The following is a 17225-nucleotide window of genomic DNA, read 5'->3' on the forward strand; positions in this document are numbered from 1 at the left end:
AAAGGTAGCCTAGTAAATCTAATTTAATAAAATAAATAAATAAATAAAATGAAGACTTTATTTCTTCATGCCATTTTATTTATTTGTTTAGAGAGTCAGTGTGGTGTAGTGGTAGAGGGTTGGACTAAGATCTGGGAGACCGAGGTTCAGACCCTCCCTTGGTGACCTTGCCAGTTGCGTGATCGAGCCAATCACGGATCATATAGCTGATGTGACGTGACATCATGGTGCCACTTGACCAATCAGGTTTGGCCGTTTGATAACACTGTATAGCCAAATCAGATCGAGAGCAATCTTTTCCGCTCCCATTTGGAACAGAAGAACATTTTCGTGCTGCTTTAAAAACCCGCCAGATTAGAAATGTGAGGCTGTGTTTTGCAGAAAGTGCAATTGTCCGTGCTTCCTGCCTATTTCAGCTGCCCTCTGGTGCAAGCAAGGGTGCGGACCAGTGTTCCCTCTAAGCTGAGTTAGTGTGAGCCAGCTCACAGTTTTCTAGCCTCCGGCTCACACATTTTTCTCTGAGCTCGGGAAGGAGGTCTCCAGAGCAAACTGATTGATGCAGCAGCCAAATCGCTCGCTCACAACTTTAATGCCAGTAGCTCAGAAAGTAGAATTTTTGCTCACAAGACTCCAGGGCTTAGAGGGAGCATTGGTGATGATTTGACTGAGGGCAAATTTGTGCCCATGTACAGTTCGAAAGCAAGACATTGCAAGTAGTGGGAAGGGAACAGCGTTCCGTGCGCCTTGGTGTGTAGTCATGCCGGCCACATGACCACGGAAATGTCTTCGAACAGCGCTGGCTCTTCGGCTTTGAAACAGAGATGAGCACCGCAACCCTAGAGTCGTTTTGAAACAGTGTTCTTCCTCCGTCCTGAGAGGAACGCCCAGTCTCTTCCTGCAGTAGGAGACGCCCATCTTCTTTTGTATGGTGGTGCCACCCCCCCTCCCACTGTCAAGCCCAGTCGTCGGCAATCCGTGCCACCCAGGGCATGCCAACTTCTGGACAACAATGCAGAGAGGCAATGCAGAGTGGAATCTCTTGGAAGCCTTGCTAATTGGTCGGTGTGGCGTTTTGTTCCAAGATGCCCACCCCGTTTTGTAGGGGGAATGTGCCGTGTATGATTTAGGGGGAGCGCCTCAGTCTCGGTTTATATTCTTTCAATGGGAAAACTGATTTGGAGACTAGGATTCAGCATGTGTTTTGTCGAAGGCTTTCACGGCCGGAGTTCATTCGTTGTTGCAGATTTTCCAGGCTGTATGGCCATGTGGTCTTGGCATCGTAGGACCTGTCACAGCTCCTGGCGAAACGTCAGGTCCTACAATGCCAAGACCACGGCCAGACAGCCTGGAAAATCTATAACAACTAATAGAATTCAGCATCTTTAAAACATTTTTGAGCTCTTCAGGATCCGAAGATATGGGTGAAAGAGTGCAGGGAAATGAAGGCAAAATCCCAAAAAAAGAGGGGGACGGTGGGTGGGTGGGGACTTCAGTGGTCAGGACTGGGGCCTCTGTCCTCTACTGTTGGTCTTCTCTCCTGCGTCGCTGCAGTCCTTGTACACTTTCGCACATGCTAAGTCATGCAACTTCAATCCACTTCAGTGACCGTTTGCAGGTGGGTTTTGACATTTCACACAGTGAAATCCAGTTGCAAAGTGGATTGAAAATGCATGAAGAAGAAGAAGAGGAGGAGGAGGAGGAGATTGGATTTATACCCCGCCCTTCACTACCCGAAGGTGTCTCAGAGCGGCTTACAAACTTTATTTAGTGTGTGTGAAAGCTGGAGAAGACTCTTCAGAGTCCCTTGGCCTGAAGACTCTTCAGAGTCCCTTGGATCAAATCAGTCAGTCCTAAAAGAAATCAACTCTGACCGTTCCCTGGAAGACCAGAGACTGAAGCTGAAGCTCAAATACTTTGCCCACCAAATAAAAAGGGAACACTCACTGGAGAAGACCCTGATTCTGGGAAAAATTGAAGGTCAAGAAGAAGAGGATGGCAAAGGATGAGATGGTTGGACAGTGTTATCGAGGCAACGAACGTGAAATTGAGCAAACTCTGGAGCACGATGGAAGACAGGAGGGCCTGGTGTGATGTGGTCCATGGGGTCGTGAATTGTCGGACTCGACTGTGCGACTGAACAACAACAAGAAAGCACCTTTATCTTGGCTGGGTCCTCTCAGGGCTGCTCTCAACAAAAAGCGCACCACACTGGAGATCTCACCCTGGGTTTCCCGTGTCGTGTTTGGTTTGATCTCGAGGACAAAGAAGCAAAATCTGGCCCTTCTCCCTTTGAAAATACGAACGCAGGGGGGGCGTGGCGACGCTGAGAATGATGGCGGTCGCTTAATTTGAAGGCTCCGTCTCTCCCCCCTTCAAAACTCACATCACAGACCACAAGATCAAATATTTTTCAAGGAATGGGTAAGAATATTGCTTCTAAACCTATAGTTGCCAAAACGTCTGCTACGGCGACCTCTAAAAACTTTTTTAAACCTAAAAAAAGCAAGCTGAACACCGAGACTGTGGCAGACTTGTCCCTCAAGATGGCGGCCGCTAAATCTCAGCCCCGGGCCCCCGGCAAGTCAACTGATCCGATAGACCTACCTACTCTTTTAGAAAACATGGAGAATAGGCTATCGGCAAAATTAACTGATATTCAGGCAGCACTCGCCAAAACAGCCAACACGGCAGAACAGGCTCTAACTATATCCTCCTCCCTCAAAAAGGAAGTGAAAGAAATAAAAGCGCGGGAAATTAATCATAACGAAAGAATAATCACACTGGAAACGCAAATGCGACTGCCAAACTTAAAATTCCGCGGGGTCCCGGAGGGGGAGGAGGGGAAAAATGACCTAATACCCTTTATGGAGAACTGGCTTGCTAAAGTTTTTCACCTTGGCGAGGAAGACCGGCCGGACATTCGTAAGGCTTATCGCCTGGGAGCCCCAAACAACCCGAAGAGGAAAGGGCCGAGGGATATACTCGTTCAATTTACAGATGGCAGAACCCGTCAAAGCATATTAAAAGAAGCAATGAACAAAGGCTATTTGCTCTACAGAGACATTCAGATATATGTTTTCCCCGATATCCCTCAAGATGCTTTAAAAATTCGGAAAGCTCTCAAAGAAACCACTACACGACTTCAACAGTCGAACATTCGTTACCGATGGATGGCGTCGGGCGGTCTTCAAGTTTCGCATAGAGGCTCCTCTTTACAAGCTACGGATGAAGAATCGGGGAGAATCTTGCTAGAGACTTTAAAGATATCGGAGCCGATAGACACGAACGAAAGAAACGGTAAACGTCGTGAATCATCAGACTCCGCAGAGAGCGCTCCGGGATCGGCACCAAGGGAAGAGGACGACTTTACTGAACCGGAGAGGGGGGGGAATGTAGAATCATATCGTAGTTATGCCTATGTGGTTCCTAAAGTCATTTGCTAGACAGAAAACATAGTTTATTGCTTAAAATGGTCTGTAAAAGTTGATAACGTCATTATTCGGGAGGGGGGGGAGGGGGCTTTAGGTTTTGCCTCAAGTACAAAAGTTAAAAGAAAGGAGAAATCGAACGGGATTCCTGTGGTCATCAATACAGGAGCCTAGTCCCGGTAGATTCGCGGGGTTCTTTCTCTTTTTTTTCTTTTTTTTTACTATTCCAGGTCTGGACGGTTTGTTTTCCCTTTTTTGGCGCTAAGCTTTTTACGTATAGATTCGCTGTTTGCGTAACTTCGTAAAGAAAGGTTTCCCTTATATAAATAGGCCTACACTCTTACGCAATTAGCGGTTCTTACGGGCTTCACTGGGAAACAAACTAAGTATACTTCCTCCTGATCAGTAGGTGGGTCTAAGTCCGTAAGCTAACAGACGGCTCCGCTGTTAACGTTAGACCTTGACTCAGCGCAGCATATTTTGTTTAAAACTCTAATTTAAAGTGCTATTTGATAATATATACCCACTAAAGGAGTAGGGGATCAAATTAACGATCTATTTTTGTTTGATCTTGATTGACTCAGTTTTTATTGAACATTGTATATAGCTTATTAATTGATACACATTTCCAAGTGGTTTTTTTCTTTTTTTTTCTTTTCCTTTGGGGGGGGGAGTATAGTTACTTACCTGTTTTAAGTGTGTCGCATTTGGGATAATTAATTGTGTACGGGTGGGGTGGGGGAGGGGGGAAAGATTTTATTCACTTCTTGACTGAAATTTTACTACTCGAGTTAATTGATTAATTTTTAGTATAAAATTAATTAGCTTCTTCATTGACTGTATTGATTGCACTATTGCATAATTTCCCAGATAAATAAGGGGAAAAAAAGTACAATATTGGTAACACAAACCTTTGAAACGTTAAGTTCATTCATACTGTGCTTTCACACATCATACATAGGATCTACTTATAATTCAAAAGCAGCTACACAGATCTCACACATCTTTTAGTCTTCAGTCATTCTGCTACATACGCTCTAACTTTCTCTGGAATTTTCATCATAGACAGAATGTCTTCGCTTAAGATATGCTCCGCAAATATTAACGGACTGAACAACATGATCAAAAAGAAACGTGTGGCGCAACACATACGAAGAATCAATCCGGCAATACTCTTTCTACAAGAGACTCACCTTCGATCCAACAATCATCCCATTGTCAAATCACCTACATTTCCTCAACAATATATGGCTCCAGGATCTACGAAGTCAAGGGGAGTGGCCATTCTTCTTGCTAAAAAAGTAAATTTTGTACTAAAGGAGCAACATTTAGACCCAGAAGGTCGTTTTATCTTTATTAAAGGATCCATTGAAGGACAGTTGTGGACTCTCGCTTCTATATATTCTCCAAACGAAGCTCAAATAGATTTCTTGAAAGAAGTTCTTCTTCAGTTGGAACCTTTCCAGGAAGGGCACACTGTGATAGGTGGTGATCTTAATTACGTAGCTGATGCAGTATTGGATAGGTCAAACTACAAAGATAAGCTACATACAGGGACGAAGCCTACGAAACTGATGTCTCTTCTCAAATCCTTTAAACTTATAGATGCCTGGAGAATACAGCACCCTACAGAACGGGACTACTCTTTTTATTCGGCAACACATAAAGTTCACACGAGGATTGACTACATACTAGTTTCTACTTCTTTACAGCAACATATCCAATCGACAGATATAGGTCCAAGACATCTAACGGATCATGCATGGTTGAGTTGCCTGATCTCAGACACAGAAGACGACACAATAGACAAACAATGGTCTATGGACATCTCCATTTTATTGAGGGACACAATTACAACACGTTTAAATATGGAAGTTGAAAATTTCCTGAAGATACATAAGGGGACGGAGACCGATCCAGCGATTCAATGGGATGCTTTGAAAGCTGTACTACGAGGTGTCATAATTTCAGAATCCACATATCTGAAAAGGGAAACACAAAAATTGAAATTGAAAACTCTGTCTAACATCACCTCTTTGGAAAACGAATATAAGAGGACAGGCCGAAAGACGACTTATTCAAAACTACAAGCAGAACGGAAGGTTTTAGAAACTTTAGAAACTAAAACCATACAAAAGAATCTCCTAATTCTGAAACAAAAATTTTGGCAGAAGTCGGCTAAAAATTTGAAATTGCTGGCGTGGAGGGTAAAAGACAAAAAGAAAAATTCAGTTATTGGCTCCATAAAGGCAGAAAATGGAACTCCTCTAACTGCATCAAAGGACATAGCGAATGCCTTCGCGGTGTTCTACAAAAAACTCTATACATCTTCGCACCCGTTATCCGGAAACATTGAAAACTTCCTAAACACTGTTCCATCTCTTAACTCCTTATCTCCTGAACAGAGAGAAATGTTAGACAATCCGATCACACAAGAGGAAGTGGTGAAAGCTATACGGCAAGCAAAGGGGAACAAAGCCCCAGGGATCGATGGGCTGCCAGCGGAACTATATAAATCTCTCCAATCAACAATTGTGGACCCCCTTCTGGAAATATGCAACGCGGCACTACAAGGCAAAGATCTACCACCCTCATGGTATGAATCCTCCATCGTTGTGATTCCCAAAAAAGGGAAAGACCCAACAGATCCCGCATCTTTCCGACCAATAGCTCTTATTAATAACGATGCAAAAAAATTTTCTACGATACTTGCTAACCGCTTAAAGACGGTCATTACAGCTCTAATACATCCAGACCAAACGGGCTTCATCCCGGGAAGACAAATAACAGATAACATCAGACGCTCACTGAATATAATTTTGAATGGCAAAAAGTCCAAAAAAGATACGATCATCCTGGCCCTGGACTTTGAGAAAGCGTTTGATTCCGTTGAAATTAATTACCTCATGTTGCTCCTCAAACGGATTGGATTCGGAAAACACTTTCTTCAAGCACTGAACGCCATATACAAGCACCCAAAATCCAGAGTGAGAGTCAATGGAAACAATTCGGCCTTTTTTACACCCACTAAAGGAACAAGACAAGGCTGCCCGCTTTCGCCTCTCATCTTTGCTCTAGCAATAGAGCCGTTGGCAGAGCGTCTTAGATACAATCAAACCTTCAGAGGTCCCATAATCGGAAAATCGGAACACAAGCTCACCATGTATGCGGATGATATGACCCTCTACGTTGAAGATCCGGAAAAATCCATCCCAGCGATTGAAAGTGACATCGAGGACTTCGGTAGCATCTCAGGCCTTCACCTAAACGAAAATAAATCAGAGATATATCCCATCAAACTCTCCGCTGCCTCGAAAGAGGCCATACAAAAGAGATACAAATATAGGTGGATAACGACAAGCTGGAAGCATCTGGGAGTACAAATACCCCTACATCTAAATTCTCTCTTGGATTGCAATTACAATACTCTATATAAAGAAATCAAAGAGAAAATGAAGGGCTGGAATGAAATACAATTATCTCTCGCTGACAGGCTTCAATTAATTCAAAGCTTCATCTTCCCATGCTTTCTGTTTCTATTCCGGGCTCTCCCCATCTCGATAGAAGAGAAAACTCTGGTGATATGGCAACGTACACTTACTAACTTCCTTTGGAACTCTCCGAAGTCACGAATCTGTCATCGTCATCTGGCTAAACCTACGTACCTGGGCGGGCTGGGTCTGCCATCACTACATCTATACCATAAAGCTGCAATTCTCTCGCAGGTTCCAGTGATGCTCCAACATGACACGAACATAGCATGGATTCAGATAGAGCAATCTACCGTCTTCCCACTCTCCTTGCCAGAAATCATCTGGATGGATAAAAAGAATAGACCAGATTCCATACATCAAAACATCTTTTTAGAGACAACGCTGAAAATCTGGGACAGATACCGGCCATCTCTGGCACCTGAACTTTCCCCTTTGTCGGTATTCACCAAACAAGCATGGTTCCCACCCGGTATGGAACCGAATGCGTATGCTGAATGGAATAAAGGAGGCTTCTATAAGTTAATTGATCTAGCTCCAAAAGGTTCTCTCCTCCCGAAAACTCACTACGAAGAAAAGCTACAAACAACAATATCATGGTTAAAATATTACCAACTGAGGAGTTTGATTGAATGGGCGTCAGATAAAAAAGTCTTTTCAAGACCAAAAACAAGTTTCGAGCGAACACTGATAATTTTTGCAGATCGAAAAAAGGGCCTACTCTCCATCTTGTATAAATCGCTTATGGAGGAAGAGAAGACACACAGAGAAGCAAATAAGAAGGCATGGAATAAGGACTTGCAGATAAATCTGACAGATGCACAGTGGCTGAACATTTGGGACTCTACGGCATGCAAATCAAGTATTTTTGCCATCCGATTACAATTTTTTAAAACACACACAAGATGGTATCTATCGCCAAAAAGATTACATCACATGCACTCAAATTACAGTCCTCTTTGCTGGAAAGGATGTGGAGAACAAAGTGATTCTTTACATTGTTGGTGGTCATGCCCCAAGATTCAATCCTTCTGGGATGATGTAGTGAACGAAATATTCCAGATCACATCACAAAGACTGCCAATGGACCCCACGGTACTTCTGCTTCACTTAATGGATGACACCCAGCCTCAGACAGAAATATCCAATCTCACATCAACGCTATTGGCCACGGCCAGATTATCTATAGCTTCCAAATGGAAGGCCCCGGATGTGCCAACTATCACTCAATGGAGAGAAAAAACTTGGGAGCATTTCATTATGGCACGTATTGCTCAAACTGTTGCTGATAAAACTCAAAAATCCACCACTTCACACGCTAAATTTGTAAGTACTTGGTTCAGCTATTTACAATATATGACTGACAGAGAACTTCTTCCAGCTAATCCGGCATACACTAATTGGCTTCACTTTGCTTGATATGTTTCATACGGAGATACAATTTTAGATATGATCTCCTGTATTATTCTGGGATATTGTGCATCTTGTTCTTACACCTCTTTGATCTGTATTTAAACAAGTTACCGTTACGGTTGCAGTATTTGTATTATTGGAAAATAGAAAAATGGCTGTTATATATGTTCTTTGATAATATTATACTTAATAAAAATTATTTAAAAAAAGAAAAAAAGAAAATACGAACGCAGGCATAGTGTATTTATTGCCTGACTGGCTTCTATTATAGCCTACTTTTCTCCGTGAGTGGGAACTCAAAGTGGCTTACCACATTCTCTCTTCACCATTTTATGCTCACATCCACCCTGCGAGGTAGATCCAGACGGGTAGCCGTGTTAGTCCGTAGCAGGAGAAAAGAGCCAGAGTCCAGGAGCACCTTCAAGACAAACAAAATTTGTGGCAGGGGAGGAGCTTTCGTGAGTCACTGCCGCAAATCTGGTTCGTCTGTAAGGTGTTCCTGGCCTCCCGTGAGGGAGTTTAGGCTGAGAGGGTGACTGGCTCAAGGTCGCCCAGCCGGCTTCCATGGTAGAGTAAGGATTCGTACCTGGGTGTCTCAGATGCTAGTCCAGCTCTGTAACCATTACACCACCCTGGCTTCCTCCTAGTTTGGATCATGCCTGTGTTCTCCAGTTCAGTGTGGGTTAAATTTTTGAACCCGTATAGAAGGGAAACTGAAACCGATCATAGCTAGCACCACCGTTTTGTTGAAATAATCACAGACTAGAATAGGAGCAGAGCGAAGTCTGATGATCTTTCAGTTTCTCTTTTTTCTAATTCCTAAGTCTCCTGTCCATTCAGAGACGGCTTTAGTTCTATTTATTTATTTTATATCTTGCCTTTCACCCCAATGGGGACCCAAAACAGATTACGTTATTCTCCTCTGTTTTATCCGCACAGCAACCCTGTGAGGTAGGCTAGGCTGAGAGAGCGTGACTGGCCCAAGGTCACCCAGCCAGCTTCCATGGCACGAGTCGGGATTCGAACCTGGATTTCCCAGACCCTAGTGAGTCCAACACTTTTAACTGCTACACCACACTGGCTCTCTAAGTAGAGAAAGGAAAACTATGGCGTAATGGATCAACTGAGCCGGTGACTTTTATTAGGGATAATTTTTTCCCCTACGCTAATGATCTTGTTGCCTTAAACAGGTATGTTTGTTTGAAGTTTGGGGTTGTGGGTTTTTTTGGGCTAGGAATCTTTGCTGTTAGATTCAAATGTTATATTTTGTAATCCACCCACTGATTAACTGGAAAGGTGGTTTTTTACAATAATGCTTGTAATCCACCTGGTCTATAAATGATAAGAAAATAATAATAATTAATAATATAATATGTGCCTTCTGGCTTAACTCAGTACATTAAAACCTAATTTTTGCATGTCAAAATGGTGGTTATCCATCTTGAGCGTAAGAGATCGCTGGGAAAGACCCTCGTTTGTTTTCTCCTCTGTTACAGATATTCAGCTACATGAATCACATTGGCCGGATAGCAATAATTTTATCTAGGTAAGTGGAACATGCAGGCTGTGGAAGGTTGGTAGTTCAGCAGTTCGAGACTCGAGTTGCCGCGTGACACGGAGTGAGCTCCCGTCTCTGGCCCCAGCTCCTGCCAACCTAGCAGTTCGAAAGCAAGAAATTGCAAGTAGATCAATAGGTACCACTTCGGTGGGAAGGGAACAGCGTTCCGTGCACCCTGGTGTTTAGTCATGTCGGCCACCTGACCACGGAAACGTCTTCGGACAGCGCTGGCTCTTCGGCTTTGAAACGGAGATGAGCACCGCAACCCTAGAGTCGGATTCAACTGGCTTTCGAGCAAGGGAACCTTTACCTTAAGTGGAACATGCCCTGACCTGGGTGGAGCAGGCTAGCCCGGTCTCTCCAGATCTCAGAAGCTGAGCAGGGTCAGCCCTGGTCAGTACTCAGATGGGAGACCCCCCAAGGAAGTCCAAGGTTGCTACGCAGAGGCAGGCGACGGCATAACCACCTCTGAATGTCGCTTGCCTTGGAAACCCCGTGGGGTTGCCATACGTCGGCTGTGACTTGATGGCAAAAGCCCCCCCAAAAAATCCAGGAATAATCTGGAATAGAATGCCAGTTTTTACAAAAAGATAAGCTTGCTTACTGAAGGCAAAGGCAGCGTGTATTTAAAACTAAAATCTACTGTGAAAATCACTGAACACACTTGGTTGGGTACGGCTCCCACGTAAACCCACGTGAAAGGAACGGGAGCTGCCCAGGTGGGTGGCTGTTCTCTGCGGGCTGCGGCAAGCGCACGTCGTTTCACATCCACCCTGCGAGGTAGACCCAGACGGGTAGCCGTGTTAGTCTGCAGCAGGAGAAAAGAGCAAGAGCCCAGGAGCACCTTCAAGACCAACATTATTTGTGGCAGGGGAGGAGCTCTCATGAGTCACTGCCACAAATCTGGTTCGTCTGTAAGATGCTCCTGGCCTCCCTTGAGAGGAGAGGCTGAGAGCGTGACTGAATGCTGGGCCTTGCAGGGTGAATGTTCTGGCTGGCCGGAATGTAGCGGAGTCTTTGTAGGAATCTGGGGATACGGAACTGTCTGCCTTGCCCATTAGGGTTGTCCTCCCAAGCGCTGCTCTCCATGGCCCTGCTGCCGGAGGTGATGCCTTCCCCCTTGAGGTCTGCCTGACTACCCACCTCCCTTGCTCTTTTAAAGAGCCAGTTTGGTGTCGTGGTGAAGTGCGCGGACTCTAATCTGGGAGAACCGGGTTTGATTCCCCACTCCTCCGCTCACACCTGCTGGATGACCTTGGGCAAGCTGTAGTTCTGACAAGAGCTGTCCTTGAAAAAGAGCCGTTTCTGTCAGAGCTCTCTCAGCCCCACCTACCTCACAGGGGTGTCTGTTGTGGGGAGGGGAAAGGGAAAGGAGTTTGTAAGCCACTCTGAGACTCCTTTGGGTAGTGAAGGGTGGGGTATAAATCCAATCTCCTCTTCTTCTCTTTTTTAGGTGCCAAACCAAAACATTTATTTTACCCACATCTTTAATTGAGGGGTTTAATCTTTTAAAGCTGTTTTTATGGTCTGCTTTTAGCCTGATCACCGTTACAAAACATACTTGTTTTTAATACTGGCGATTCTTGTGTTGTTGATTTTACTCTTCTACAACACTGTGGCAGACCTGCTTTTGGCGATGCTTAGAGTGCCTGCTGTACAGCTGGCCGGAGGCGGTATTGCAGCCCCCTGTTCTAGAATTGTGGGGTGACACAAAAAGAGCAAAAGGCCTATATAAGCCCTGAGGGCCCAGCTTGACTGGAAAAACAAGTTGTTTTTAAACTGTGTGTGCTTGTGTGTCATTTGCTGTGCGGGAGAAGTCGTAGCTCAGTGGTAAAATGCATAGGTTCCATGCAGAAGACCTCCAAGTTCAATCCCAAACATCCCCAGTTGAGGGGGAAAAACACATCTGGAGAAGCCCTTTGACTGAGACTTTGGAGGGTCACTGCCCGGGAGAATGGACTATTCTGGTGGTCTGAGATGGTGCAGTGCAGCCATACGTCCTGGTGAATTGTTTCACGTCTGACAGTACTGTTTCTTTTTCACGTTAAAGAGCTAAAAATGGGGACTTCTGTTTTAACTGGGGTGCTGTATGTTATTCCTCCTAGCGTAATCCCTTTCCTCTTAATGACTCCTGTGTTTGGTGTCGGCAACCACTATGAATGTTATAAGAACTTCACCGTAAAACACAAGTAAGTCTATTGTACCACGTTTCAGTGGGTAAATTCTACTCGTGCTGGCCACTTTTGCTGCTCACTGTCTTTGAACATGAGACGAGAAGTCTTTATATATCTGTATGGGTGCGGTCAGACGGCGTGCTGAGAGCGGGTTAAACTGCTCCGGTTCTGACCTGATTATATTTGATCTGGATAATCGCAATCACACTTACCTCCCTTATCCCGCCTCACGTTGCTCCATGGCGTCTACACTACCGACGTGCAGGAACGTGTGTCAGTGGGTTTTTAAATTTTTTTCTCAGTTTGCGCATGCGCATAGACGCTCATCCGTAGAATGGGGGGGCAAAACTACCATGGCGCACGCGCAGAACCACCAAGGCGAATCAATCCAACCCATCCAACAAAAGACTTCCCTTTAAACGTTTGACCCGAAAATGGCCTCCGCGAGATCCCGAACTCATCTAAACTCTAAAACAAGTGACCGTTTAAATGTCGGTTTACTAAACACGGTAGCGGAACTCCGCCTATGCGCGCACCACCAACGCATCAAAAAGTGGCGGGCGAAAAGCGGAAGCCTCGGGCAGCTTTCAAGCGGGGAGGGGGTTTAAACCGGACGTAGCCTGGAGGAGCGATCACACGGGGGGGAAATGCGGCTTTATACGGGAGAGCTGAGAAAACACCACTTTGGGACCTGGTAACAAAATACTCCGGGTTAAAGCGGTTTTGAGCCGGAAGCCAACGGCTGGGGACGGGAGGCAGATGTTGACTGTGTGATCGTGCAGATGCTGAACTGTCGCGGCACCAGATCAAACAGCACATCTGACCTGGGAAGCCCAGGTTACCTCAGTCTTGTCAGATCTTGGAAGCTAAGCAGAATCAGCCCTGCTTAAAACTTGGATGGGAGACCAACAAGGAAGTCCAGGGCCGCTATGCAGAGGCAGGCAATGGCCAACCACCTCTGAACGTCTCTTGCCTTGAAAACTCTACAGAGTTGCCATCAGTCAACTGTGACTTAACGGCACTTTCCACCACCAAACGTCAAACGTCAAATACCTTTAATGGCATTGAAAAGTACTCAGAACGAAGAGTGATTTCAGCAAGAGTACTTTATTTAGTGAAGAACAAGACAAAGGAAACCAGCTCGCAGGCCGGTTTATATGCGTTCAGAAAACCCGCCACCAAGCACACCTAAACACACCCCCTACTCCCAATAGGCTATTTACAGTAACCGGGCAACCATTGGTCTCCCGGCTAGGAAGCTGGCCCTTTGATTGGGCCGGCTAGGATCCTTCGGATCCTTTGTCTTACGACTGAAGCTATGGAGAAATATTGCCTGGCCAGCCCGGGCAAGTCTGGGCATGTCCGGCTGAATGCATTACACGTGGTAATGGCGGCAGTACATTACAGGCATATTGAGAAAATACGTGACAGCATAAAACATGAGCAAGAAGGCATTACAGAGACAACAAAATAAGGCTGTTTGGTGCAGTGGTTAAGTGCGCGGACTCTAATCTGGGAGAACCGGGTTTGATTCCCCACTCCTCCACTTGCACCCACTGGATGACCTTGGGCAAGCCATAGTTCCATCAGAACTGTTCTTGAAAAAGAGCCATTTCTGTCAGAGCTCTCTCAGCCCCGCCTACCTCGCAGGGTATCAGTTGTGGGGAGGGGAAGGGGAAGGAGTTTGTAAGCCACTCTGAGACACCTTTGGGTAGTGAAGGACGGGGCATAAATCCAATCTCTTCTTCTTCTTCATACAGAGAGCTTGTGTCTATCTTTAACCGCTTCAGCCAAGAACTTAGCAACTAGAGCTGTAATGTCCAGATTTGCGTCAGTTAGTAGACATTGTATTATTCTGTCATTAATACAGTGTTTAGGGAATAGTGGAGAGGAAAGGGGTTTCTTACGTGAGCCTGTTTGCAACTGACAGTCTGATATGGTGGACTGAATCTCTCAAGTTTTAAAAGGCAAACACATTGCCTTTCATGGGATTATTTATTTATTCGTTTATTTAAATTTCTTACCCCGCCCTCCCCACGAATGGGCTCAGGTCAGCTAACAAATGGGGCACCGAGTGCCAATACGTAAAACCAATTAAAACTGGATAAAACAGAATAAATAACCAAACATTACATAAAGCGCTCAGTGCTGTTACTCTTAAATTTAAACAAGATGGTATCGAATAGATGTTGCCTCCATCCCAGTACAACGGTACCGATCCGTCGTGGCACTGAAGTGCGATCGTCCTAGGGCCGCTCCGTTCCCAGTTATCAGCCGGGTTCGTTGGTCGTGGTGGCAGTGGCGGCTCCTAATCGAAAGCCTGGCGGAAGAGCTCCGTCTTGCAGGCCCTGCGGAACTATACAAGGAAAGGGACTTTGTTATACCGACCATATCTGTAATGTATTGAAATGATTACATGAATCACCTCATAGGACTCCCCTGTTAAGCTTCGAGCCAGACCAGGGCTCCTCTGAGCGAACTTCCTATTGGTCGCTTCGTAACAGCGACCAATCAGAACGATACCATTCCCTAGGAGGGAAAGACTCCCATTGGTCTTTATTCTAGCAATCTCATTGGTTGTTAATTGTAAATAGGCGTGGCTACATTAGCCCGGTTATGTTTAAAAGGAGCATAAGCTCCCACTGTTTTCTGTTCTGGTTTCTTACTGAGTTAGTGCTTGCTCGTTACTTCCAATAAAGCTGAATCACTTGCTGAATCACTCTAAGAGTCCTTTGTTAGCGCGATCTAACAATTGGCGACGAAGGTGGGATGTTAGAGCAGGTAGGCAGCCCTGCGGACATCCACACTTCGGACTCGGAAGAAAGCGGGCAGAGCACAGCAGCCGATCCGGCGGAGGCGCCACCAGCTCCGGTGCCCAAGTCTCCCACGATGGCTGGAAGCCAGAAGTTCGAGTGCTTCGAACCCTCCTCAGAAGACTGGGACTCCTACCTATCCAGGTTCGAGTTCCATCTGGAAACCCACGACATCACCGATGAGGCGAAGAAACGAGCATGCCTCCTGAGTTCCTGCGGGAAGGGGACCTTCGACATAGCCAGGTCGTTGGTGGCCCCAACTGATATAAAGACTGTCACCTACGCTGACATCACGGAGAAGCTTAAGGCTCACTATTCTCCACAACCGTCGGAGATCGCCTGCCGGCACGCTTTTTACAAGCGGAACCAGGCCGGAGGCGAGACCATCGCAGATTTCGTGGCGGCCCTTCGCAAAGCCGCACGGCCATGTAATTTCCACAACGTGGAGGAAGCCCTCAGAGACCGTCTCGTCTGCGGTCTCAAAGATGAAAGGCTGCAACAGAGGCTGTTCGCCCGCACCACCCTGACCTGGGCAGTGGCCTACGAAGAGGCCGTGGCCGCGGAAGCAGCGGAGAAGTCCACGAAGGAGGTCCGCCAGCGGGTGGCAGAGCCCAGTATACACGCTCAACGAGACAGCGAGGGCGAAGACGCGGATGATGACGTCAACGCGGTTCGAGGCAAGCGGACCCCAGCGAAGACTACCAACGTCAAGCCTTGCTCCGGTTGTGGCGGGAAACACCAGCGCGACTCCTGTTGGGCTCGTGATGTCGACTGCAGAGCGTGTGGGCGGCGTGGTCATCTGGCCAGAGTCTGCAGATCAGCGAAGAAGGATCCCTCAACTAACAACCGGTCAGCGCAGAGGGGCACTCCAGTCAGCACCCAAGGCAAGACCCGTTCCTCAGCATCGGAAGCAAGCTGCCAGTTGACGGCGACCTTGTCGAGCGCATCGGCCGTAAATCGCACCAGCAGCCAGGGCAAGATCACCGTGACTCCACTCCTCGACGGCCGACCCTGTACAATGGAGGTGGACTCAGGATCGTCCGTGACGGTGATTTCTGCCGCGTCCTGGCGCCAGTTGTTCCCGAACCGAAGCCGGCGGCGGCTCCAGCCTGCGGGAACCAGAGTGTCCGACTTCCAGGGCAACCGAATTCCCTTGGCCGGACGGGACTCTGTTACTGTTGAGTATAAGGGGAAATGTGTTAAACTGTCATTCCTGATTGCAGAGGGAGACCGGGTTAACCTGCTAGGGTTAGATTGGTTTGAGCCATTGGGCATTGGTATTTCTGGGATTAACAGGATGTCTGAAAATAAATGGGGCATGCTGTACGACCTGTTCCCTGATGTATTTGCCGAAGGGTTGGGGAGGTACAAGGGCCCCCCGGTTGCGTTTGACTTAGATCCGTCAGTCAAACCTATTAGGTTGAAGTATCGGAAAGTACCTGTGTCTCTCAAACATAAGGTGGAAAAAGAGATTGACAAACTAGTTGAGCAAGGGGTTTTAGAGCCAGTACCATACAGCAAATGGGAGACCCCGATCGTAACCCCTGTCAAATCAGATGGGTCCATACGACTATGCGCCGATTACAAATGTACGATTAACAAGGCGCTGCAGCAACATTCGTACCCGGTCCCGGTAATAAGCCACATTTTGGCTTCCCTGGGGGGTGGCAAGATTTTCGCCAAATTTGACCTGGCCCAGGCATACCAGCAGTTGCCTGTCACCCCGGAGGCTGCCGAGGCCCAAACAATTGTAACCCACCAAGGGGCTTTTAAAGTGAACAGGCTGCAATTCGGGGTCAACGTAGCACCTGGGATTTTTCAGGGCCTCATGGAACGTCTACTAAGGGGGGTACCTGGCACAGTGCCCTATTTTGACGACGTGCTGATTGCGGGCGGGTCTGAACAGGAACTACTGGACCGGGTTAAAGAGGTCCTCAGGCGTTTTCAAAATGCCGGTCTCAGAGTTAAGCGCTCAAAATGCACGCTCGGGGTGGAAAGTGTGGACTTCCTGGGGTTTCGCATTGACGCAGAGGGAGTCCACCCCACGGATGAGAAGGTATCTGCAATCCAAAACGCCCCCAGGCCGGTGAGTAAGAAGGAGCTCCAATCCTTTTTAGGACTCCTGAATTTTTATCATGCGTTTTTACCGCATAAGGCATCAGTGGCGGCCCCTTTGCACGCGCTTTTGCACAAGGAGGCAAAATGGAAGTGGGGGCAGGCCGAGGAAAAGGCTTTTGTGGGAGTCAAGGAGCTGCTGACATCTAATGCCGTACTCACGCATTATGATGAACACAAGCTCCTGGTGTTAGCTGCTGACGCTTCACCTTTTGGAGTAGGCGCAGTTTTAA

At 46.7% G+C, this 17225-nt stretch overlaps 1 protein-coding gene across 1 annotated transcript in view; it reads left to right on the plus strand.

The window, feature by feature from the left end:
• TMEM116 (transmembrane protein 116) overlaps positions 1 to 17225 on the plus strand; it is an 85329-nt gene that overhangs the window by 54799 nt on the left and 13305 nt on the right. Inside the window, 2 exon segments of the mRNA XM_015413247.1 lie at positions 9829 to 9878; positions 11996 to 12079. Of these exon segments, the coding sequence (XP_015268733.1) occupies positions 9829 to 9878; positions 11996 to 12079 (134 nt within the window).

Source organism: Gekko japonicus, unplaced genomic scaffold, assembly GCF_001447785.1.
Source record: "Gekko japonicus isolate JY-2015 unplaced genomic scaffold, Gekko_japonicus_V1.1 scaffold10, whole genome shotgun sequence".
Taxonomy (NCBI): Eukaryota; Metazoa; Chordata; class Lepidosauria; order Squamata; family Gekkonidae; genus Gekko; species Gekko japonicus.